The following is a 22857-nucleotide window of genomic DNA, read 5'->3' as shown; positions in this document are numbered from 1 at the left end:
GGGAGTTCATTTGTCTCAACTCTCCTGACTTTCCTGCATGTGACAGGAAACTCAAACCAAAATAGTTTAAATAAAGCAGGGATGTTGTTTTGGCGGAGTTTGTTTCAGGCTGCACACAGGACTCAGTGATGTCAGCAGGGCCTGGTCTCGGGCCTCAGCCAGGTGCCCCCTGGGGTAGCAAGAGGACGGGGTGCAGCCCTGCAGCCCTTGTCAAGCCTTGCACGCTGGGTCTGAACACCTCCATCCAGGGGGATGCACAGCCAATCGGCCAGGCCCCAGCCACCTGCCTCCCAGGGTCCAAGGAGCATGGGTGCCCTGGAGCCTCATGGTCTGAGGGTGGAGGAGAGCAGTACCCCCAGAAAAGCTGGGTGCTGTTACTGAGGAGGGGGAATGGAGTCTGGGCAGCCAAAACCCAACACGGGTCCCCTGCAGGAATGACACCCATGTGTGCACGTTCGCCTTGCTTCCTGTTTGCCCAGCTCTGTGTGTGTGTGTGTGTGTGTGTGTGTGTGTGTGCGTGCGTGTGCGGGGGGGGGCAGTATATATACCCTGGGTTTGCTCACCTGGGGCCCTTGTCGGGAGCTGCTGTGATCTGAGAGGGGGCCCTGCTGGGATGTGGGTGAGCAATTCGAGAGGAGAGGAAGCAACATGCCCCCCAGAACTGAACCGTAGGCTCCCCACCTCCTGTGCAGGACTTGGGGAAGGGTTCTCAGGCATAGAGAGCCCTTGGTGCCTCTCAGTCCACTTAGGACATTTGGTAAAATTAAGTTTATAATGACAGACCTTCTCATAAAGAAAACTCCAGGGCTTCCGCGGTGGTGCAGTGGTTGAGAGTCCGCCTGCCGTTGCGGGGGACACGGGTTCGTGCCCCGGTTGGGGAAGATCCCACATGCCGTGGGGCGGCTGGGCCCGTGAGCCATGGCCGCTGAGCCTGCGCGTCCAGAGCCTGTGCTCTGCAGCGGGAGAGGCCACAGCGGTGAGAGGCCCGTGTACCGCAAAAAAAAAAAGAAAGAAAACTCCAAGCCCAGGTGGCCTCACTTGTAATTTCTATGAAACGTTTCAGGAGGAAATAGTACAAATCCTTCATAAACTCTTTCAGGAAAGGCAGGAAGAACAATCATTTCCTAGCTCCTTTTTATGAGGCCAACATTACACTGATCGCAAACCAGCCTCAAACGTTATAAGCAAAAGAAATTCACAGACGCAGAGGACAAAATTCCTTAACAAAATTGCAGTACATCAAATCCAGAAACATACAAAAAGGGTGTTGTGTTATGACCAAGTGGAGTGGATCTCAGGAATGCAGGGCTGGTTTAACACAAACCAATCAGTGTAATTGCTTGATCAACAATAAACAATTAATTCTTGTATCAACAAAATGAAGAAGAAAAGCCATATAATGGTCTCGGTAGGTGCAGAACATTCAACAGTCATTCATGATAGAAATTTGCAGCAAGTTCGGAGTAGAAGAGAATCCATAACCTGGTAAGGGGCATCTACAAAAACTCGCACCAGAGTCTTACGCTGGGTTCAGTGAGGGCAAGAAATGAGCACGTACGGGTGCTGTCCTCACGCTCAGTCTCCGAGGGGGTCAGACAGGGAGAAGGATCACGCCAGCCATGGTCTCGGGGCCTTTGCACTCGCCCGTGCTTTTGCCCGAATGCCCTTCTCCCAGATATCCAGGGATCCTGTGTCTGCCCCTCCTCCTCACATGTGCCCTCTGAGGGAGGCTCCCTTCACCATCCAGTTGGAAACTACAGCCTTTCCCTCCCGTGCCTTCTATTTGTCCACAGCACTGTGGTCTGAGATCCCACCTTCACTCACTCATTTTGTCTATCCTTGTTCTCCTCCCACTAACACGTAAACTCCGTGAAGGTGGGGATTAATGTGTATTTTGTACTTCGTTGTGTCCCCGGCACCTAGAACGGTACCTGGAATACTGTACATCACCCAATGAAAATGGATTCAATGAACGAATGGGTGCATTAGGGGCCCCAAGGAGGACCAGCTGTGAGAGCTGAGTGGAGGTTGAGGAGGGTCAGGGATGGGTCTGTGGAAGAGTTACCATTTCCCAGGAGCCCTCAAGCCTGGGCCGCACAAGAGCTGGTGGGAGGGACGCGAGAAGTGGAGGGTCACCATCAGTGGAGGGATGCGGGGGAAGCTGGGGGAGGGAGACCTTTGGAGCAGAGGTTAGATTCGAAGTCAGAAGCTTCAGGCTCTTGCCAGCGGTGAACCCTGCTTCGGGCCTGAATCTTTGCCTGTGGCTCTGAGGATGTCTGCGGTTGGGGGTAGGGCCCCACCAGCAGGGATCAGGGTCCGGCTTCCTTCAGGGAAGGGGATGGACAGGTCACACATGAACGATCACAATCTAGAAGGGCCCATGTTTTCTTACTTTCTTTAAAAATCAAAGGTCTATGGTCAGAATCTCGCCAAACACCTCAGGGCCAGAAGCCCGTCATTTCGGCACCTCCTTCTGGTGCCTGAGTTGGAGAGCTTACTATGTGCGACGCCCTGCAGTAAGAGCTTTACATCTGTCATCCCATCTAATCCGCCCCAGCCCTTTGCAGCAGGTACCACTTTTATTGCCATTGTACAGCTGAGGAAACAGGCACAGAGAATTGAGGTGGAATTGTTTGCTCAGTGTCACACAGCTGGCGAGTGACAGCACCCTGCTGCCCTAGGCGTTCACCTCAACAGAGACTGAGGCTGTGTCACCATCCCTGCCTGCGCCAGGGGCCTGGGGAGGCCCCTGAAGCTCCTCCCGTGGGCCTTAAGGCAAGTCCATGAGTGGAGAGGGTGGGCAGGTGTGCTGACCACCAGCTGAGATGCACAGAACGACCAGGTGGGCAAGCTGGAGCAGCTCTCATCCTTTCTGAGCAGCGGCTGTTCGTTTAAACTGGAGACAGAGGAAGGCTCTTCCGGCAGAAAAGCCGTTGATCCCGGACCTGCTTCCTTGGCAGAACGTGATGCCGTGTCCAAGTGACCTGGCCTTCGGAGCCGGTTTCTGCGTGGGCCTCTCAGCTGTCAGCTCTGTGCAGACCCCGCCTTCTCTGAGCCCTGCTCCCTGGACCCGTCCTGCCGCCTGAGCCATGAGCCCAGAGCCCGCGAGGGTTAGGCTGAGGGAGCTGGTGCGGCCCACGTGCCTTCTCCCCCCTTCCCTCCGTGCCTCATGTGGGTCCTCCGAGCCAGCCAGTGTGGGGACAGACTGGTTCTGAGAGCTCCAGCTATCAGTGTGAGAGGCCGCTCTGTCCTTGTTTTATAGAAACACTGGAAAATGGCAGCTGATGGACAGACCCCGCCCCTCACAGCTATCCTGGAAATGCCACTGTCAGAGTGCTGCCTTTTTAGTGTACCACGTATATGAAAACTTACTGTTTCCTTCAAAATGACTCCGTTTTTGAACATCGGACATCCTCTTCAGTATTAACATTTAGGAGCTCATAAGTTTGATACATTTGTTTTTCCTGAAACAATTAAAAATGAATGTGTAGTAATTAAATGACATAAAGAGTCAATTTAAAGATAGTTCATCAGTGCCTCACTGCTCTCTGGTGTTGTGTGCTCCGTACCCTGGGGAAAGCACTCGTGTGGTGGGAGGATTGTCTGATCTGGAGTCACACAGACCTGGCTGTGATCACTGGCCCTGCCACGTACAGCTGTGTGGCTTTGCGGAATTACTCAACCTCTCTGAGCCTCGATTTGGTTTTCCCATATAGGCCTACTGGAGGGTTAAGTAATCTGATGGACAGAAGTATTTGGCTCTGGGCTTAACACATGGTAGATAGTTTCTTTCGTTATCTTCTTTGGCCTCCCTGTATTGGTCAGGGTTCTCCAGAGAAACAATATGTGTGTATGTTTGTGTGTGTGTGTGTGTGTGTGTGTGTGTGTGTATACACGCCTCTGAAGGCTTTCAGGCAGGAGGAACTCCCTCTCATTTGCAGATGGGTCAGCCTTTTTGTTCTATTCAGGCCTCAACTGATTGGGTGAGGCCCACCGACACTGGGGAAGGCAATCTCCTTTACCCAGTCTGCTGGTTTAAATGTTAATCTCATCCCAAAACACCCTCAGACACACCCAGAATAATGTCTGACCAAGTAGCTGGGCACCTCATGGCCTGGCCAGGTTGACATGTAAAATTAACCACCACACTCCCCCAGCACGCTTCTGTATTTTAATAACAGTCTCTGGGTGTCTCTGCGTTTGCCAGACATCTGCTTCTGCCTCTCATCCCCTCTCATGTCCGGCGCTCTCTGCCTGCCTCGGGGTGCAGGGTGATTAACCATCGCTTCTGTGAAGAATGACCCATCCTCCCTCCGTGGCGAAGGTGTTTACCTGCGCTTCCGCCCACCTTCCCTGTTACCTCGGCCCCGTGCCCTGGGCCTTGTGCCTGTTGCCAAGGTTCCCGTCGGTGAGCTCTGGGTTTGTAGGGCCTGTTGGGGATGGAGGTGACCGTCTGGGAGGCTGCCGTGTGCCAGGTCCTGCCTAGAGGTCAGCAGGTACCTGGCCTCTCCTCCTCCCCAGGGACCGTAGGCGCTTCCCCCCCAATAGTTATTTCCAGTTCCTTGGAATAGTCCTGTCAGGTGACTGTTGAACATGGAGGTGTTTTCCAGTGTCCCGAGCAGTGACTCTCTGCCTGTGTGATATGTTCAGGGCTGGGGTGGGGGGGAGGTGGGGGAGAGGTCCTTGCCCTCAGGATGTCCTGCTCCTACTAGAGGGGCCTCGGCTGCCTGTCTCCACTGGGTTTGAAGCTGGTGGAGCCTGGCCTCTCTGTCCTGCGAGTCTGGGACAGATCGGGGGTGGGGCTGCGGCTCTGGCTTCTGGTCCCAGCCCTGCCTCTCCAGTGGCTCCAGAGGGTGACTTCTCTTCTTCTCACCGCAGGTCATCGACCCGGCCGGAGGTGGCCAGCATCGAGCCGCTGGGCCTGGACGAGCAGCAGTGCTCCCGGAAGGCAGTGGTGCAGGCCCGCCTGTCCCAGCCCGCCCGCCTCACAAGCATAATCTTCGCGGAGGACATCAGTAAGGCCTCCCAGTGCGCCTCGTGGCCCCTGGTGGGGATGGGGGCTGAGCGGCTGGAAACACCCCGCTGAGGCCTCGGGCCACAGGGACGGAAGAGCCCATGGCCACGCTTTCCCTTCTCTTGTTGGGTCTGAGGACGCCCATGGAGCTGGGGCGACACTGAGCAGGCAACATGAACCCTGGTCCCTCCTGCCACAACCTTGTCCTGCTTGCCCTCCCGTGGAGGCTGTTTCATTTCTAAGTTATTAGTTGTTACCAAAATAACTCTTTTTTTTTTTTTTGTGGTAGGCGGGCCTCTCACTGCTGTGGCCTCTCCCGTTGCGGAGCACAGGCTCCGGACGCGCAGGCTCAGTGGCCGTGGCTCACGGGCCCAGCCGCTCCGCGGCATGTGGGATCTTCCCGGACCGGGGCACGAACCCGTGTCCCCTGCATCGACAGGCGGACTCTCAACCACTGCGCCACCAGGGAAGCCCCCAAAATAACTCTTAATGGGCGTTGATTCAAAATGAAGAAAGTTGTGCAATGTTTCACTTCCCCATATTTAATTTGCCATATTATGGTCGTAAGACGCTTAGAAAACAATGACTTTTCTGTCATGCTTTTCCCCCACCTAACATGGTATGAAACGTTTCCCATTTTATTATAGAATTTTTTTTTTTACATCTTTATTGGAGTATAATTGCTTTACAATGGTGTGTTAGTTTCTGCTTCATAACAAAGTGGATCAGTTATACATATACATATGTTCCCATATCTCTTCCCTCTTGCATCTCCCTCCCACCCTCCCTATCCCACCCCTCCAGGCTGTCACAAAGCATCGAGCTGATCTCCCTGTGCTATGCAGCTGCTTCCCACTAGCTATCTACCTTACGTTTGGTAGTGTACATATGTCCATGCCACTCTCTCGCTTTGTCACAGCTTACCCTTCCCCCTCCCCGTATCCTCAAGTCCGTTCTCTAGTAGGTCCGTGTCTTTATTCCCGTCTTACCCCTAGGTTCTTCATGACATTTTTTTCCCTTAAATTCCATATATAGGTGTTAGCATACGGTATTTGCCTTTCTCTCTCTGACCTACTTCACTCTGTATTTTTAATGGCCGAAGAATATTCTTAACCAGAGGTTGTGCTATAAGCATTCCCTTATATGAGGCATTCAGATTGTTTTCAGATGTTTGTTTCAGTGTCATATAGGAAAATAAATAGTTTCATTCGGGGAACAATTTTGGGTTCTTTCAGGTTATTTCCTGCCAAGGATAGATTCGCAGCTTTACTGGATCACAGCCTATGAATATTTTTAAGGTTTTTGATAAATGGGGTTGAATGGCTTTCTCACATAGTTAAGGGTGTACAAGTAGTTATATGGTGCCTGGAGAATGGTCGGAATGATTTCGTGTCACAAGCTGTTATTTTTTACGTTAGAGGATCCTCCAGGTAACGCCGTTTATGTGTCTTATTGATGGAGCAAGTAAGAAATCCGTGTCGACGTGCACACTTTTTTTGTACTGTAGTGTAGTCGATGGTCTTATGCAAAAACCGCAGTGTAAACACAGACACACACAAACGCACCAATTCCGGGTGTAATTGCTGATCTCAGGGTAGGGACAGGCGTTCAGAACAGCATCGTCCTTTTGGAGGCTAACTTATCATACCAGAACCCTTGTCGTTTAGCTCAGTGGTCACACTCTGAGCAAAACTAAGAATTCTAGGAAGAGTGTTTTGCACGCAGCTTTAAACGCTGGCGCTCGCGGTGGAAAAGTACAAGATGGGCAGTGAAAGTGTCTGGAAGGCCCTTACTTCCTGGACGTCCGTGTTGACTCTCGGGCCTCGTGGAGCTCCTGAGGGTCGACTCGGTTCTTCCAGCCCCGTTTTTTTGGGGGGATTGTTGGTTTCCCTTGTCTTTGCCGAAGAATAAGACCGTCCAACCTGTGAGGCGCTGGAGGTGGGGTGGCCGCCCTCCGGCTGACCCTGTGTTCCCTCCCCTGCAGCCACCGGCCAGGTCCTGCGCTGCGACGCCATCGTGGACCTCATCCACGGCATTCAGATCGTCTCCACCACCCGCGAGCTGTACCTGGAGGACTCCCCGCTGGAGCTTAAGATCCAGGCCCTGGACTCGGAAGGTGAGGCCACTGGCCTGGCGGGCTCTGTTTCTTCCTCTCCTCGTGTGCGGCCCGCTGTCCCCCAAGGCGGGCTGCTCCGGCCAGGGGGGCAACGTGGAAGAGGTCAGGACCACCCCTAAGTGGATGCCAGGCCCACGGTGGCAGCGAGGCCACGGCCACTTCTCCACAGGGCCTGGAGGCCAGCTCCGTGCCTGTGCACAGCTGGGAGGGGCTCACGGGGTCACTGCTGTGAACAACAGAGGCTCTGGGTTCTGGGGCTGGCTTCTGATCCAGACTGCAGCCTACGCATGCGCGCGTGCGCGCGTGTGTGTGTGTGTGTGTGTGTGTGTGTGTGTGTGTGTAAGAGAGCATGTCTATGCTGCCGGCCCCACGTACCATCCTTCACCTCATAGCAGAACATTGGCTTGTTCTGGGCTGGGATTCTTTGTGGAAGGTCTGTTCTGCTGGTTGGCAGACTATCTTGGCTGTAACCTGACCTCTTGGTCAAGGAGCAAAGGGAAAATTTGTAGGTTAAGGTTCTTGTTGAAGAAAGTAGGTCAGCAAAAGGCATCTTCCAGATGAAGGATCTTCTAAAACTTCACATCCAAGCCAGGACTCACCTTGTCTTTGAAATCTCCCCTGACCACTCTAGCCCCCCCTGCCCTGGCTTTTTCAAAACATTGTTATAGGTCAGGGTTTCTCAGTCTAGGCAGGATTGACATTTGGGGTAGATAATTCTTTGTGGTGGGGACTACCCAGTACATTTTAGGGTGTTTGGCAGCATCCCTGGCCTCTATGCACTGGATGCCAGTAGCACCCAGTGAGTTGTGACAACCAGAAATCTCTCCAGCCATCGCCAGATGTCCCCTGGGGGCAGAATCAGTGTTTCGAAGCATCTGTCCGAGCCCTCCTTCCGCTCTGTATTCATTCATTGGATAAGCTGCCCAGCTTCTCTGAACTCCCCTCTGATCCGTGAAGCTGACATAATGACGCTTACCTGGTCACGAGGACCTGGTGAGTGAGTGTGAAGGGTCAGCCCCGCCTGGTGTGTGGTGGGTGCTCAGTGCGCTGGGTGGCCATGGAGTGTGTTCTGCCTTCTGGGTCTGCCAGGTCCTGGGGTACTGCTGTGGTGGGGCGGGCGCACTGGGCCTCTGCCCCTAGCATCTCAGGCCAGGGGGTCCACGGGTAGATCAGGCCCCACATGCATCCCGGCAGGTGCGGTTTGTAATCACGTTGGGTGCAGAGTGTGAAGGGCCCACCGGGTGGGGGAGCAACTCCAGGGGGCTTGGAGGTGGGGCGTGGAGGTCAGGGGTCAGAACAATTTCTTAGAAGGCAGGATGTTTGACTGAGCCTCGAGGGATGTGGGGTCTGCCAGGCAGGGACCCCGTTTCATCCTTGAGACTGAAATTGGAGAGGCCAAGGGACACAGGATATAAAGGGGCCTCGTGTCAGGTGTGGGATTTGCGCCTGGTCTTGAGGCAGAGGGCACCGAGGGGGAGTTTGTGCAGCGAGCTGATGGGAGCTCACCTGCCCGACGCGGTGGCGGGGGTCATATGCCGCTCACTGGAGCCAGGCGTCTCTGGGCGCCTCACCTGTCCTGACTCGTTTCACTTCCAGGAGCGGAGACTGAGAGAGAACACACAGTGCACATACAGACACACACAGACCAGGCACACACACATCCTAGTCCTTCGTTCGCAGCAGAGCCAGAATCTGAGCTCTGGCCTGGTTGGGTCCTGAGTTCACTCTCAGCCAGGAGTCAGCACGTGTTTTCCGTGATGGGCTGGGTAGGAATTGTTTTAGGCTTTGCCGGCCCGATCGTCTCTGCAGCGACCACTCAGTTGTGTCAGCGTGGCTCTAAAACAGTCACAGACAGTGTGGAATGAATGGGCGTAGCTGTTCTAATAAAATTTTATTCACAAGAACTGGTGGGCGCTAGATCTGGCCCAAGGGCCATAGTGTGCCAACCCCTGCTCTTAACCTCTCTGGTCTATTTCCTGTCTTGTCACTTAAAAAATAAAGTTTTGTTTATTTAAAAAATTTTTATTTTATATTGGAGTATAGTTGATTTACAATGCTGTGTTAGTTTCAGGTGTACAGCAAAGTGGTTCAGTTATACATGTATCTATTCTTTCTCAGATTCTTGCCCCATATAGGTTATTAGAGAGTATTGAGCCGAATTCCCTGTGCTCTACAGTAGGTCCTTGTTGATTATCTGTTTTATATATAGTAGTGTGTACACGTCATTCCCAAACTCCCAATCTATCCCTCCCCACGACCCAAGTTTTGTTTATTTTTATCGAGATTTATATACCATGAAATTTACCCATCTAAAGTGTACAGTTCAGTGGTTTATTTTAAAAGTATATTCACAGAGTTGTACAGCCGTCACCACTGTCTAATTTTAGAACATTTTCATCACTGCAGAATGCAACCCCACACCCATTAGCAGTCAGTTCTTGTGCTTTTCTCTTTCCGGCCCCTGGCAGCCACTCATCTACTCTCTGTGTGTGTAGATTTGCCCCTTCTGGAGCTTTCATATGAATGAATCATACAGTGTGTGGTCTTTGGTGTCTGCCATCTTTCACTGAGCATGTTGTCACGGTTCACCCACGTTGTGTCCTGTGGCGGTGCTTCGTTCATTTTCACGGCTGAGTGATGTTCTGTCGTATGGATGGACCACATTTGTTTATCCGTCCGTCAGTTGGTGGACAGTTGGGTTGCTGCCCCCTTTGGGCTGTTGTGAGTAGTGCTGCTGTGAACATGGGTTCGAGTCTTTGTGTGGACATAGGCTTTCATTTCCCCTGGGTCTACACCCAGGAGTGGAATTGCTGAGTCAAAGGGCAACTCTATATGTACCTTTCTGAGGAACAGCCGGAGAGTGTTTCCACAGTGGCTGTGCTGTTTCACATCCCCACCAGTGATGCATGAGTGTTCCGGTTTCTCCAAATCTTCACCATCACTTGTTATTCTCCATCTTTTTTTTTTTTTTTAATAGTTTATTCATTTTTAAGTCACTTTGGTTTTTCCCCTTGGGCAGCTGGTGGATGTGTCAGGAATGGAAGGTGGCTGCCTGGCCTTCCTGTGTGGGACAGGTGCCCCGTGACCCTAGGGGATCACGTTTCACAGTCCTCCCACTCCTAAGGTTTTGGTGGTGCATGTGGCCGGTTGCGGGGGGAATCCTGGCTCACCCAGGCGTGCATACACTGGCCTTTCAGGAAGAGCCCAGGTCAAGGCCCACCTTTGTGGCACCAGGTGGTTCACTCCCTGCCTCCCTGTTCACTGTGAGGGTGTCCCCACCCAGAAGCACTTGGACTAGTTCCTTAGAAATCCCCTCTTCCTTTGTCCCGAGCCTGCATCCTCCCTACTGATCAGTCTCCTCTGTAAAGACAAACTTGACCTTCATAACCTTGGAGGGCCCCCCAGTCTCAGAAGGGATGTACCTTATCTAGGTTGGTGCCTGTTTGGTTTTTAACCTGCTTGTGGCTCAGCAAACATTGTTAGGTGCCCAGCCCTAAGTGTAGTCTTTTACCCCACGAGGGTGGATGGTAATTATACATTAGCCCATTGTACAGACAAGGAAGCTGGGGCCTAGAGAGCTTCAGTGACTCACCCAGGGTCATGCAGCTCGTGGGCGGCAGAGCAGGGGCTGGAACTCTCGTCCACTAGGCCACACTGCCTGTCTCCAACTGCTGAATTTTTCCTGGGCACCGTGGTCTGCACCAGGGGCTGGGGTCTACTTTATTGGCCTGAGGCCATCTGCAGGGTTCCTGCCTCGAGTTAATGTTTTCAGAGTTCTCTCCCAGCCCGCATGTACCTGGTGCCCGGGCAGTGCTGGGTGGCTCCGGTACCCCATATGCCACGCCTCACCTCCCACTCAGAGCACCTTCCACTCCCACTTCCGGATCTCTGCTTTCTGAAGCCCAGGCCCTCTGGGCATCCCCTCTAATATTTTCTCCTCCAGGGCTCTCCCAAGGTGGAGTTTGTCCCTCCTTGAGATCCCTCAGTGATTCGCAAGCCCAGCCTTGGGGCACGGGGCACTTTTTACTCGTCAGGCTCTGCACTGGGCAGAATTGGGATCACTTCATTCTTTGTTTGACACGGACTTTGGGCCCAGCGGGCATCCAGCAAATGTTTGTTAAGTTGAATTGCCCTCCTGGGACCAGGACAGGGGGCGCAGCCTCCGGAGACTGGGCTCTGGGATTTCCTTGTTAATGTGAGCACTTGGCACATAGTAGGTCTAATAGCTGCTTTTAAAAAAAAATCATTTTATATTGGAGTATAGTTGATTAACAATGTTGCGTTAGTTTCAGGAGTACATAATAGCTGCTTTTCAAAGAGACACGGCAAAACTCTGGGCAGAAGCTTCTTGAACCGCCCCTACCTCCAAGCCTGCAAATTCCTGCTGAATGTGTGGGTCTTGGAGCCTGTTTTGCTGGAAGGTGCCCTTGCCCACTGTCCACTCTGGGAAGTTGTAGCCAGGTCACGTGCCATCTCCTGTGGTTTTATTTTGTCACCCAGACGTCAGGGCCAGCTTCACACAGGCTCTCGTGCTACAAAGGTCCCCAGGCTTGGTTTAATGCTCCACTGTTGCCGTCTTGAAATTTTAATAAATTTATTTTTGTACTCGTGTTTTGTGAGTGGGGTCTGTTGGGACTTGGAGCCTCAGTGATTTTGAGATCCTGCTTCCCTGCCACCTCCCTGCCTCCTGGGCTGGGTTCCTGGCCACCTGTGCCCTGTCCCCTGGTGTCCTGGGTCCTGCCTATCCTCTCCCTCCCCAGCCTTGTCCTGTGACTACGGCCACCTTCCATCCCCAGCGGGGGCCTGGGATAGGCGCGTGTCCCCGGGGTATGCGGGGTGGAGCGTGGCAGAGGCCATCCCTGTCCCAGGGCACGTCCGTTCTAGAGGCTGCATTTTGGCCGGAGTGAGCCTCTCACCCACCCTCATCTGGTTTCCTAGCATATCCATACACAGGCTACCGAGGCTTAGCGTGGGGATCAGCAGAGCGGGAAGGAGAGATACCTGACTCAGTTTCCACAGAGCCTGCTCAGCTAGGACACAGTGTGTTGGTCCAGTGGCTGGCAGGAGGGGACCCCTGTAACTGGCACATCCATGTGTACCCCAAATTGCAGGGCAGGGCCTCTGGGTACCTCTAAGGGTCTGCACTCACCCTAGAGTGTCCCTACCCGCCCAAGGGAGCACCCCCTCAGCCAGCCCCATGCCTGGGGCTTTCTCTGTCTCCTTCCAACTCTCCCAAGTCTGACTTGCCTCCTTCTGGTGCTTTCCCTGCCTTTGGAATGAGGAGCCCCAAGTTTTCATTTGCATACAGCCCTGCAAATTAGGCAGCTGGTCCTGCATGCACACCTGCCCATGTGGGTGAAACTTCTGGAAGCCCCGGGATGCTTTCTGCTCCAGGAATGATCCCACATTCATCCCTCCCCTCACATCTGAACATGACAGAGATGCAGGGATTCTGACTCTGAAAAACAGAGCTCCAAGCGTAACCACTGAAATGGATGAACACAGGGTTTCCTGTCTCCATTTTCCAGGTTAAGAGACCCAAGGAGGCCTCCCCCAGCCTCGGTCTTCTCGTCCTCAGAAGGCCGTGCTGAACCGTACTTGCCCCTGAGCTGGCTGGCACCCCCCAGGCACCTCGCTGGGGGCACTTTCTCCTGTCGATCTCAACAGCCCTGAGACGTCAGGGGTGGGGTGGGGCCTGACTCTAAATGCTCTGTGCTTTGCAGTGAAGAAAGAGCTTTCCTGGGCCCCAGATGCTCTGTTTTGGGGGCTGGCCGGACAGGAATGTAGATGATGGAGATGGAGTGGGTGTGGGTGGTAGGGTGTGGTGTGGGGAGTGGGACAGACCAGCTGGAGAGCCAGCCTCTCATCACCAGAGGAAGCAGGGCCCAGGCAGCGGGGTCTTCAGACTGTTGAACTTGCAAGTTGGATATACAGTATACTGCATTTCTTAATTTGAAATGATGGGAGCCAATTAAAAAATGTAAAATCAACCTCACCTGGGGAAAAAGCAAACCATAGTTCCCAGCAGATCAGGCCTTTGAGCCCCCAGTTTTCATCCCCCGCCCTGTTCCCGGGTGTCTGCGTAGAACCAGGTCTTGCAATTACCCTGACAAGGTGTTTACGGAGGGCATCAGACCCTCCCTGAGTCCTGCTCCTCCGGCAGCGGTCGCCCAGTCACGTGCCAGGCTCTGCATGTTCTGGCGTCTGGTCCAAGGCACGCGGACGGCAGCCAGGGCTTCAGAGCCGAGGCCGGCTGTGCGAGCATCCACCTCCTCTACCCGGGACTTGGGGTCTCAGCATCTCGGCCGAGGGGCAAGGAGGGGCACATGAAAGCACACGGCCTGGGTTCCTTTCCCAGCACAGGGAGGTGGTGAGGGGGGAGTGAGTGACAGTCTCAGGAACCACCGTCTAAACCGTAAAGCACTTCCCCGAGTGAGGGGTGATGGGTGCGCACAGGCAGGAGGTACAGCGGGAAGGACACGGCTCCCCCGGGAGGCCAGGGCTCACTCCTCACGGTCACGTGACCCTGATCCTTTCAGCCTCGTTTGCCCTCCCTCCCTCCCTCCCTGCTGAATGGAGGCCGGAGGCTGCAGGCAGTGCTGCCTGCTCTGCAGGGGCTCGTGCATGTCCCCTGCCCCTGGCCCCGGGGGATAACTCGGGCGCGCCCCTCTGCTCCTACAGGAAACACGTTCAGCACCCTGGCCGGGCTGGTCTTTGACTGGATGATCGTGAAGGACACAGAGGCCGACGGGTACTCGGACACCCACAACGCGCTCCGGTAAGAGGCGCCTGCCTTGGAAGGGAGGCGGGAAGGGGGTTGTCGCCGGCTCCATGTGTGCTGGGGGCTTCCGTCGTCATCATCCCCCTCGGCTCACACGGTTGTGCAGGAACCTTGCTGCTTGTGAAGCCCACGGGGGTGTGTTCTGTGGGACATCGTCGAGGAGGCTGGGCTGTCCAGCTGCCGAAGAGAAAGCTTGTCCCAGACAATGGGAGCTGTCCCGGGGTGCAGACGAGGGGCGGGGTGCGGCCCCGCTGGGGGTGAGCTAACGGGGAGACAGTTCCGGCTGGGGTCACCTTCCTGCAGTGACCTCTTCCAGGCGCAGGAGGCTGCCTTCCCCAGCACGGGGGTGGAAGTGGGCCTGCAGGCGGAGTCCTTGTGAGACAGACTCATTACCCATCTTGACTCAGCCAGTTCCCCCAACAGCCGTGTGGCTTCCGTACCACTGTCCACGTGCCTTAGGTTGGTAAGGGGCGGAGCTACAACTTGAACTCAGATGTGTATAGATTCCCACAGTGCTGTGCGGTAGCCATGAACCCTATCCTGGCTGTTTAAATTTAAACTAGGTACAGTGGAAAATTCAGATCCTTGATGCACTGGCCACATGTCAAGGGCTCGTTAGCTGTGTGGCTGGTGTTACCACACACTGGACAGGGCAGACGTGGAGCATTTCCATCCCAGAAGGTTCTGCTGGCCGGTGCTGGTGCAGACCCAAGGTCTGGGCTAATGTCCCCTGCTATGCTGCATTGCCTCGTGCTGTATTATAAAAATGTTAGAGTATAGTCCCTTTTGGGGGAGGAAGACTTATTCTTTTTAAAGACTTTGCAGCAAGTTTTAGCCTACAGAAAAGTTGCAAGCGTAGTACAGAAAGTGGATTCCCCGAGCCATCTGAGAGCAAGCTGCCACCCTGGTGCCCGTAACCCCCAATTATTTTAATGTGCATTTACTACCTCTGAGGACGTTTTCCTGCACATCGACAAGACGGTCATCACAATTATGAAATTAACACTGATGCCCGCAGTCACAAGACCTTGTTCAAGTTTTGCCAGTTTATCCCAATTGTATCCTTTGTAGCAGAACGTGACCCCCAGGGTCACCTGCCGCATGTCGTCCTGTCTCTCCTGGTCTCCGTCAGCGTGGAAGAGTTTCTCAGTCCTTCTTCGACGTTTGGGACGTTGCACTCGTGAAGACTGTAGTCCAGTTATCTTACAGACCCTCCCCCATTTCGGGTTTATCTGACGTTCCTTCTGATTAGACCCAGAGTTCTGCATCTTTGCAGGAACGTCACAGAGGCGAGATTCCGTATTCTCGTTGCGTCGTATCGTGATTTTGTTGGTCCATCAATGATTTTGTTCGCTGTCATCACTTGGGTAGGGCGGGGTCTGCCAGGTGCCCTGCTCTGAAGTCACTTTCTTACTCCCTTGCAATTGATAAGTATGTTGTGGGGAGTTACAAGTCTGGCCTTTTGTTTACACCTTCAAAAGTCCAGCTCGGGGTTCCAGGACACAACCAGGCTCAGCTCACGGCCATTTCCACGGCGGGCACCCTCATGCCCTGACGCCGTGCAAGCCAGGTTGCCCTCTTGGGTCAGAGCTCTTTGGGGGCTGGGCTGTCAGCCTCTGTCTCTGGTTGAGCTCTGGAATTTCTGGAGTCTCAGTAAGCCAGGAATGTGGGCTTTAGGTCCAAGAGACCTGCATTCCGGTCCCGGCCTTGTGATGTCCTGCCTGTGGCCGTCATCAAGGACTGTGACCGCCTGAGCACCAGCTTCCTCCTGCAGCAGATGGAGGTGTCACTGTGCCCACCTCTGAGGGTGGCAGGGTGGGCGAGCACGCTGACGGGGGTGAGAGCCCCTCTCTGGGCCCGACACATACTAGATGTTCAGGGGATGCTGGTTACCTGCCCCGCTCGCACCACCAAGCTTGTTTCCTGCCCTGACGGCCCCTGGAGCTTCCAAGCACCCGGCACGTAAGTCGAATGCCGACTGAAGTCCAAGGTGCTGAGGGGTGCTGGAACCAGACTGTCCTGGATTTTCATTAAATTCAGTGTGTGACACCTCGTAAAACTGGGCAAGGAAGTAAATCACTGCGTAGTATAGCGCCCGGCAGATCTTGGGGAGAATGAAAGCGTGTCCGACTCACTGCTCTCATTCGGGTGGAACTGGGGGGCTTATCTGTAAATCGCAGGCTGCCAGGGAGAGACTCAGGCTGGCCCCGCTTACCAGCCTGTGCTCTGGGGGTTCCACCCCATCCTGAATTCTCCCTCCCTTCTCCCCACAGCCTAACCCCAGGGAAGGTAGGATTCGATGTGATTCCCTATTTCTAACACTGGAGGGCGTGGTCGTTGAACCATTTCCCAGATGCAGGAGCTGGCCAAGAAAGGGGGCTGGGACTCCTGGGGAGCCCTGAAGGGCCCTGGCTGGACCTGTGGTCCTGGGCCTGTTCTCGGCTTCCGTGAGCCTCACCTTTCACGTCTGTGAGACCAAAACATTTCGACTAAGCAGGCGGTCTTCAGATTTCAGTGCCTGCTTTTTATCATAATCACATTGGAATTTTTATAAAATGCAGATCCCCAGGCTTCGTGCAGACCAAGGGCCGGGCCGGGGCCAAGAATCTGCATGTTTCACAGGGACGTTGACAGTTCTGAGGTAGGACATTCCAGGGACAGGTTTCCAGGCAGCACCGACTAGGTCAGCACCACTTACATGGGGTCTGGCACCACGCACAGGAGCTTGGAGAGTGAGTGCGTGAGGTTCCTGGGTTCCACGCATCGGGTCTGACCGCACGTTCCTTTTCCAGCATCCTGACTTTTCTGGAGTCCACGTACATCCCTCCCTCCTACATCTCAGAGATGGAGAAGGCGGCCAAGCAGGGGGACACCATCCTGGTGTCCGGGATGAAGACGGGGAGCTCCAAGCTGAAGGCGCGCATCCAGGAGGCCGTGTACAAGGTGGGCGCAGGCGGGCACCTGCGCTCCGGGGCGGGATCTGGACGACTGGTTCCCTCACATATTTAGTAGCAGAGAGGAGATGCCCTACCGGGAACGGTGTCTGTTGTGAGCCACGACTTAGGAACAGGTGGCTGGGGCACCAGAGCCGCCACCTCTACAGTCACAAGGCATCTTCTCTCCTCAATTTCCAGGGAGGTCCGGGAGCAGTGGGGTTGACATCAACTAGCTTATCTTCAGTGAACTCCCCTGTCCCGCTGTAGAGACACATCCGAGCCTTTGGAACACCCAGGGTCCACCAGCCATTTCACCCTGTGCCCCACCTTCAGCCCTGACACTGGTTGCCTGGTCCCACCTGTGGAGGGCTCGGACTCCGGACCCCCCTCCCCCCATCGTCTGGCCTCACCAGCACCTGCTTCTCCATCAAAGCCCCATTTTGGGAGTGGAGGTGGGGCAGGGGCAGAAAGGACAGCGAGAAGTGGGTTTAGCCAAGGCCTGGTTCCTTCCTGGTTCTTGTGGGCTCAGGCCTGCCCTGCCTGGGCCTCCTTTTGAGCTGCAGACCTGGGGTCTTCCTCTTGTTTGCCTGGTTCCTTCAGCCCAAGCAGGAAGTTTGCGGTACACCTGCTGATTAATTTCTAAAGCGACAGATGAGAATTGACTCTCTTCAGCGGTTTGGCCGTAGTTTGGGAATCCTGGAGGGTTTTGGAAACGTGAGGCAGCCGCGTTCGGCACCGTCCTGCAGCGCGCCTGGGATTGCAGTTAGTATTTGGGGAGTTTGTCTTCTCGTGTCCTGGGCCCCGTGGAGGCACAGGGCTGGGCTGGGACCGGGCTCCCGCTGAGCTGCAAAGGTGGCCTTGTCCTGCCTGTGGAAAGCACCCACCTTAGAGCCCGGCCCAAGGTGGGTGCTCTGTGTGGTGGTTTTTTCTTTTTAATGTATCAAAGATATTATTTAACTTACTGGTTTTGTCTATTGAGGTATAGCTGACGTACAACATTATAGTAGTTTCAGGTACACAGCATAATGATTCGATATTTGTATGTACTGCAAAATGCTCATAGTAAGTCTAGCTAACATTTGTGGCTATATGTAGTTACGGAGTATATTTTTCTTGTGATAGCAACTTTTAAGATCTATGCAGTGAGCAACTTTCAGATATGCAGTACAGTATTGTTAATTATAGTCGGCATGCTATACAGGACATCCCAGGGCTTATTTATTTTATAACTGGAAGTTGGTACTTGTTGACCCTCTTCACCCATTTTGCCCACCCCCTTTTTGCCGACCAGTAATCTGTTCTCTGTGTCTGTGAGCTTGGGTGTTTTGTTGTGTTTTAGATTCCACGTGTAAGTGAGACCATATGTTATTTGTCTTTCTCTGTCCCGAAGGGGAGGATCTCAGTCAGCACCTAGATCCAGACCCAGACTGGTTAGAAGCCAGGCCCTCAGACAACAGCTTTTTTTTTTTTTTCTAATTAATTTTTTTTTTTTAGATTTTAACTTATTATTTATTTATTTATTTATTTATTTTGGGGCCGCTGTCGGGTCTTAGTTGCAGCGCACAGGCTTCTCTCTCGTTGTGGCGTGCGGGTTTTCTCTCCTCTAGTTGTGGCGCGTGGGTTCCAGAGCACGTGGGCTCTGTACTTTGGGCACACAGGCTCTCTAGTTGAGGCGCACGGGCTTCCTTGCCCTGCGGCACGTGGGATGTTAGTTCCCTGACCAGGGATCGAACCCGCGTCCCCTGCATTGGAAGGCGGATTCTTTACCACTGGACCACCAGGGAAGTCCCCAGACAACAGCTTTTAAGGGACGCACATATGTACAGTCCTCTGGGGTTGTGAACAGAGCCTCCCTGGCCCCCAGAGCCAGGGGATCTGGAGGTGTCTCCTGGGCGGCAGTCACAAGAATCGGGGCTCCAGACAAGGGTGCAGGCTCCTGTCTGGGAGATGCCATGAGCTGTAGTGAGGCAATGGGGGTACAAAGATAATGTACCCAGCCGTTCCCCGAGAGCCCCTCTGTAGACCCTACATGTGACAACCCTGAAGCCTGCCCTCCAGGCCAAAGGCTCTTTCCAGCAGGTAGGCCTCTTCCACCTAATGGCTGGGGGGTGTCAGTCAGCTGTGTGTGCAGTGTCGGGGGTCGTAGCCCAAGCACTGTCTCTGATTGATCGTCCTGTGGGGCCCAGGGGCCCCCAGGGCCAGGTGATCCAGGGGCATCCCCTGGGCGGCAGCCGCAAAACCCAGGGCACTAGGTGTAAGAGCTGGGGTCCTAGACATGTATAAGAGCCCCCCTCCTAGAGATGCCGGTGCTCTGGAGTGGGGCAGAGGGAGGGCATGAAGGTATGTCCCTCCAACCCCCAAGGCCTCAGGAAGGGTTTACTGTCAGCCCTCAGATGTATGTTTAATTAGAAGCCGCCCCTCAGGTGCAGCTGTGATGATTAGCTAATGGGCCTCTTTCCAGAAAGATCGGGTTTCTCTGCTGTGCCCTGGGGCTGGTAGCTGATTAAGAACTCTTTCTCCGTTGGTTCCGGTCCTGCGGGACCCAAGAGCCCACGGCTGGGCACCAGAGACGGGCATGGAGACGCGTTCTCTGGCAGCAGCTTCCAGAGTCAGGGCACCAGAGGCGGGTATATACTCCTTTCTGTAAGAAACAGGCGCGCTCAAGTGAGGAGAGGGGCTGTGACGGTGTCCTCCCCGCCCCCGCTTCCTGAGAGCCCTCTGTGGGCCCCTCTGCGCAGGCAGATAAGCCTCTTTCTCAGAAAGCCCGGCGTGTGTCGGTCTAGGGTGGTGTCCCGCCGAGAATAGTCTCTCCAATCGTCGCGGTCCCGTGGGCCGCAGGAGTACGGCCCCCAGCACGGACCTTTGGGGCTTTTGTGGGTGGAGCCCCTGGGCCCCTAGTGGCCTCTGTATCTGTAGCCATCACTCCTGGCTCGCTGTACTTTGGCAGTGACCTCTAAATGGCTGCCTGCTGTAACACAGGGCTCCCCTGGGGTTCTGGGGTGTCCAAAGGTGCTGCCTTGTGTTCTCACCCTAACCTCCCTGTACCCACATGGGCAGACTGAAAAGTTCTGAACACCCTTTCTCTTGCTCACACTGACCCCTACTCCGGGCTCACCTCACCTTTCCTCTCTTCCTCACGCTAAGAACGTCCGCCCCGCGGAGGTCAGGCTCCTGATTTTGGAGAACATCCTTCTGAACCCAGCTTATGACGTCTACCTCATGGTGGGGACATCCATCCGCTACAAGGTGCAGAAGATCAGGCAAGGAAAGATTACAGGTGGGTCACCAGCTCAGCTCGGTCCTCATGTCAACGCCTCCCCTTTTTTATCATGGTGAAATAGGCATAACCTAAAATTTACCATTTTAGCTATTTTTAAGTGTTAATTTTAGTGACATTGATTACATTCACATTTTGTGCAACCATTACCACCATCCATCGCCAGAATTTTCTCATGTTCCCAGACTGAAGCCCTGTGCCCATCAAACACTGAACTCCCCATCCCCCTTCCCCAGACCCTGACAACCACCCTTGTACTTTCTGTTCTATGAGTCTGACTGTTCTCGGGACCTCGTATAAGTAGAATCATGTAGTATTTGTCCTTCTGTGTCTGGCTTATTTCACTGAGCTGAATGTCCTCAAGGTCCCTCCATGTTGTAGCAGGTGTCAGAATCTCCTTCCTTTTCATGGCCAAATAACATTCCATTGTCTGTATAGACCACGTTTTAGGCACTCAGCCATTGATGGACGCTCGGTTTGCTTCCACCTCTTGGCTGTTGTAAGTAGTGCAACTATGAACATAGGTGTACAAATATCTCTTCGAGACCCTGCTTTCCCTCTTTTCGGGTTTATATCCCTTTGTTTTAAGAATGTCCGAAGCCATGAGCTTCACGTTGGACTGGGTTTTGCCAGTGGGTCTGCCACTGACTGCTGGGCAGCCTTGGCAAGACGCCGCTCCCTTTTGGGCCTCAGTTTCTCTCTTGGAGCCCTCAAAGCCTTTCTGCCTGTGCTGAGGGCAGAATGAGTTAATGGACGTGGATTTTTTCTGGAAATTCTGAAGTGCCGTGTACACGTGATGCATTTTCAGTGGTGAGTGTTCTTAATGCAGCACCAAGCCTTCTAAGAATTACTATCGTTATCAACTTTTTGTTTAGTTTACACACGTTTCTTGGTCAGAGCACAGGTCATCTAGTGTCTTGGGTATAAAAGTGTCCCATTCTAGGCCCGAGCGCTTGGACGCATGTCTGGGCAGGTGCTTCCCCCGGGTTGCTGGCTGCTCTGTCTGTAATACAGGGCATCAGTTAAGAAGCGTGTCGATGCTTCAGCATCCGAGCAGCCTGGGCTTCGTCCATAGTTGGGTCTGAAAGTCTGAGGGCAGTGGGTCTGGTCAGTCATTACTGTGTGGCAGGGCGCTGCAGCCCTGGGGAGGCCTCAGAACCGAGGACAGGCCCCTCCTGCCCCGAGGCCTGGTTCTCTCCCACACGGGGTGCCCTGCTGAAGGGCAGTAGACTGGGGTTCCAAGTGTCTCCGTGTGCTGGGCGTGCAGTGTCCAGCTCTTTAGCCCCTGTCACCATGCAGGCGGGTTGTGTACATAGCTGGGCTGGGGGTCCTGGCCAGAGCCTGGCGTGCACCGCAGACTTTAGGGAAGCGAGTCTAAAAGCAAAGGGACGAACCTGGGTGTGGCTTTCTGAGACCCTGAAAGGGGAGATGGCTCTGAGGTGGAGTTCTCAGGACCCTGCCACTGCGTCCTCAGGAGGAACGCAGTGGAGACAAGTTGAAAGGCCAGAGGGCACCCACAGGGGCTTCTCAGAAATACCGTCTCCACCAGAGCACTGTCTCGAACACATTGTGGCCTGATGGAGACAGTCTGGAACATCTGACCATCATGAGAGTTTCCTAGGTGTTGTGCTTTTCACATTATGACCCAACAACTCTGTGAGGTGGGTTGTATTAATACCCTGTTTTACGGACGAAGAAACCAAGGCACAGACTGCCTGATAGTCACAAAGCTGTCGGGTCCTTGGCCTTAATCAGTCCTGCAGGGTCGTGTGGTGCTGGGCCCCAGAGGAGCACAGGAAGGGCTTTCTGTTCTCCCAGGGCAGGGCTGGTGGCCCCTTTGTGAGAGATGAGGGCGGGGAGCTGTGCCCCCACCAGGGAGGTTAGAGGGGATTTAATAAAGAGGGATTCTGAGCTTACCCTTTGGTGCATGGCCCAGATGGACAGCACATCCCAAGACACCCAGAGAACTTTGGGGTTTGCTCACCGACCTACGGTAGAAGTCAAAGAACGGGGCACATGAAAGATACCCCCGGACAGGAAGTAGTTAAGCTGCCTCTCTTGCATCTGTGTGGTAATGAGATGGAAAACGCCTCCAGAAATAAACACACCTACGTGACTCTTGGTAACGGGTGCCACAGGGCTGGAGTGGATTCCAGACAGATGCTCTAGGGGAACAGATGGGGGAGGAGCCTGCAAAGGTCCACCGAGAACAAGACATCAGGTGGAAGCTCACTGTCCTTTGTTTTGATGGGTTGTGTTGTTTTGTTTTGTTTTTTAATTGAGATACAGTTCCCATCACTGTTATTTTTAACTGGCTGCTAGACAGGAAAGTCAGGGCATGACATCATTACAGGGAACATGAATTTTGGCAAGCCCCTGTCTTGCACGGCATCCCGCAGAAGGTTCAGAGAATTACAGGTGAGAGGGCAGTTACCCCAAGTTAGTTCTTCACATTTTCTTTCAGTCTTTCTTCCTTAAACATGTAATGTTCCTTCTTGCCTTCCATATTTTTATTTCCCGACGTCTGCCTGCCTTCCGTTAAGTAGGGGCTTCCTTTCTCTCGGGCCCGTTTACGGAGCCCCTACTCTGTACTGCGGGCACTGCTGGGGGCTGCAGTGGTCAGGGGGCTGCCCGGGTTCCTCCCGCCTGGAGCTCCAGTGATGACCTGCAGACACCTCCGCCAGTGGGGCAGGCGAGGGAAGAGAGGGGCCTGGAGGAGGGGTGTCTGTGAGG

At 54.0% G+C, this 22857-nt stretch overlaps 1 protein-coding gene across 1 annotated transcript in view; it reads left to right on the top strand.

The window, feature by feature from the left end:
• The window catches only part of NUP210 (nucleoporin 210), a 101207-nt gene that overhangs the window by 5203 nt on the left and 73147 nt on the right, over positions 1 to 22857 (top strand). Inside the window, exons 2-6 of the mRNA XM_032647668.1 lie at positions 4879 to 5015; positions 6999 to 7130; positions 13812 to 13908; positions 16704 to 16854; positions 19992 to 20124. Coding sequence (XP_032503559.1) covers positions 4879 to 5015; positions 6999 to 7130; positions 13812 to 13908; positions 16704 to 16854; positions 19992 to 20124 — 650 coding nt within the window. The remainder of the gene's footprint in view (positions 1 to 4878; positions 5016 to 6998; positions 7131 to 13811; positions 13909 to 16703; positions 16855 to 19991; positions 20125 to 22857) is intronic.

The sequence above is a fragment of the Phocoena sinus genome, chromosome 11 (genome assembly GCF_008692025.1).
Source record: "Phocoena sinus isolate mPhoSin1 chromosome 11, mPhoSin1.pri, whole genome shotgun sequence".
Lineage (NCBI taxonomy): Eukaryota > Metazoa > Chordata > Mammalia > Artiodactyla > Phocoenidae > Phocoena > Phocoena sinus.
Note: the sequence above shows the minus strand (reverse complement) of the source record. Positions and strands in the feature narration are given on the sequence as shown.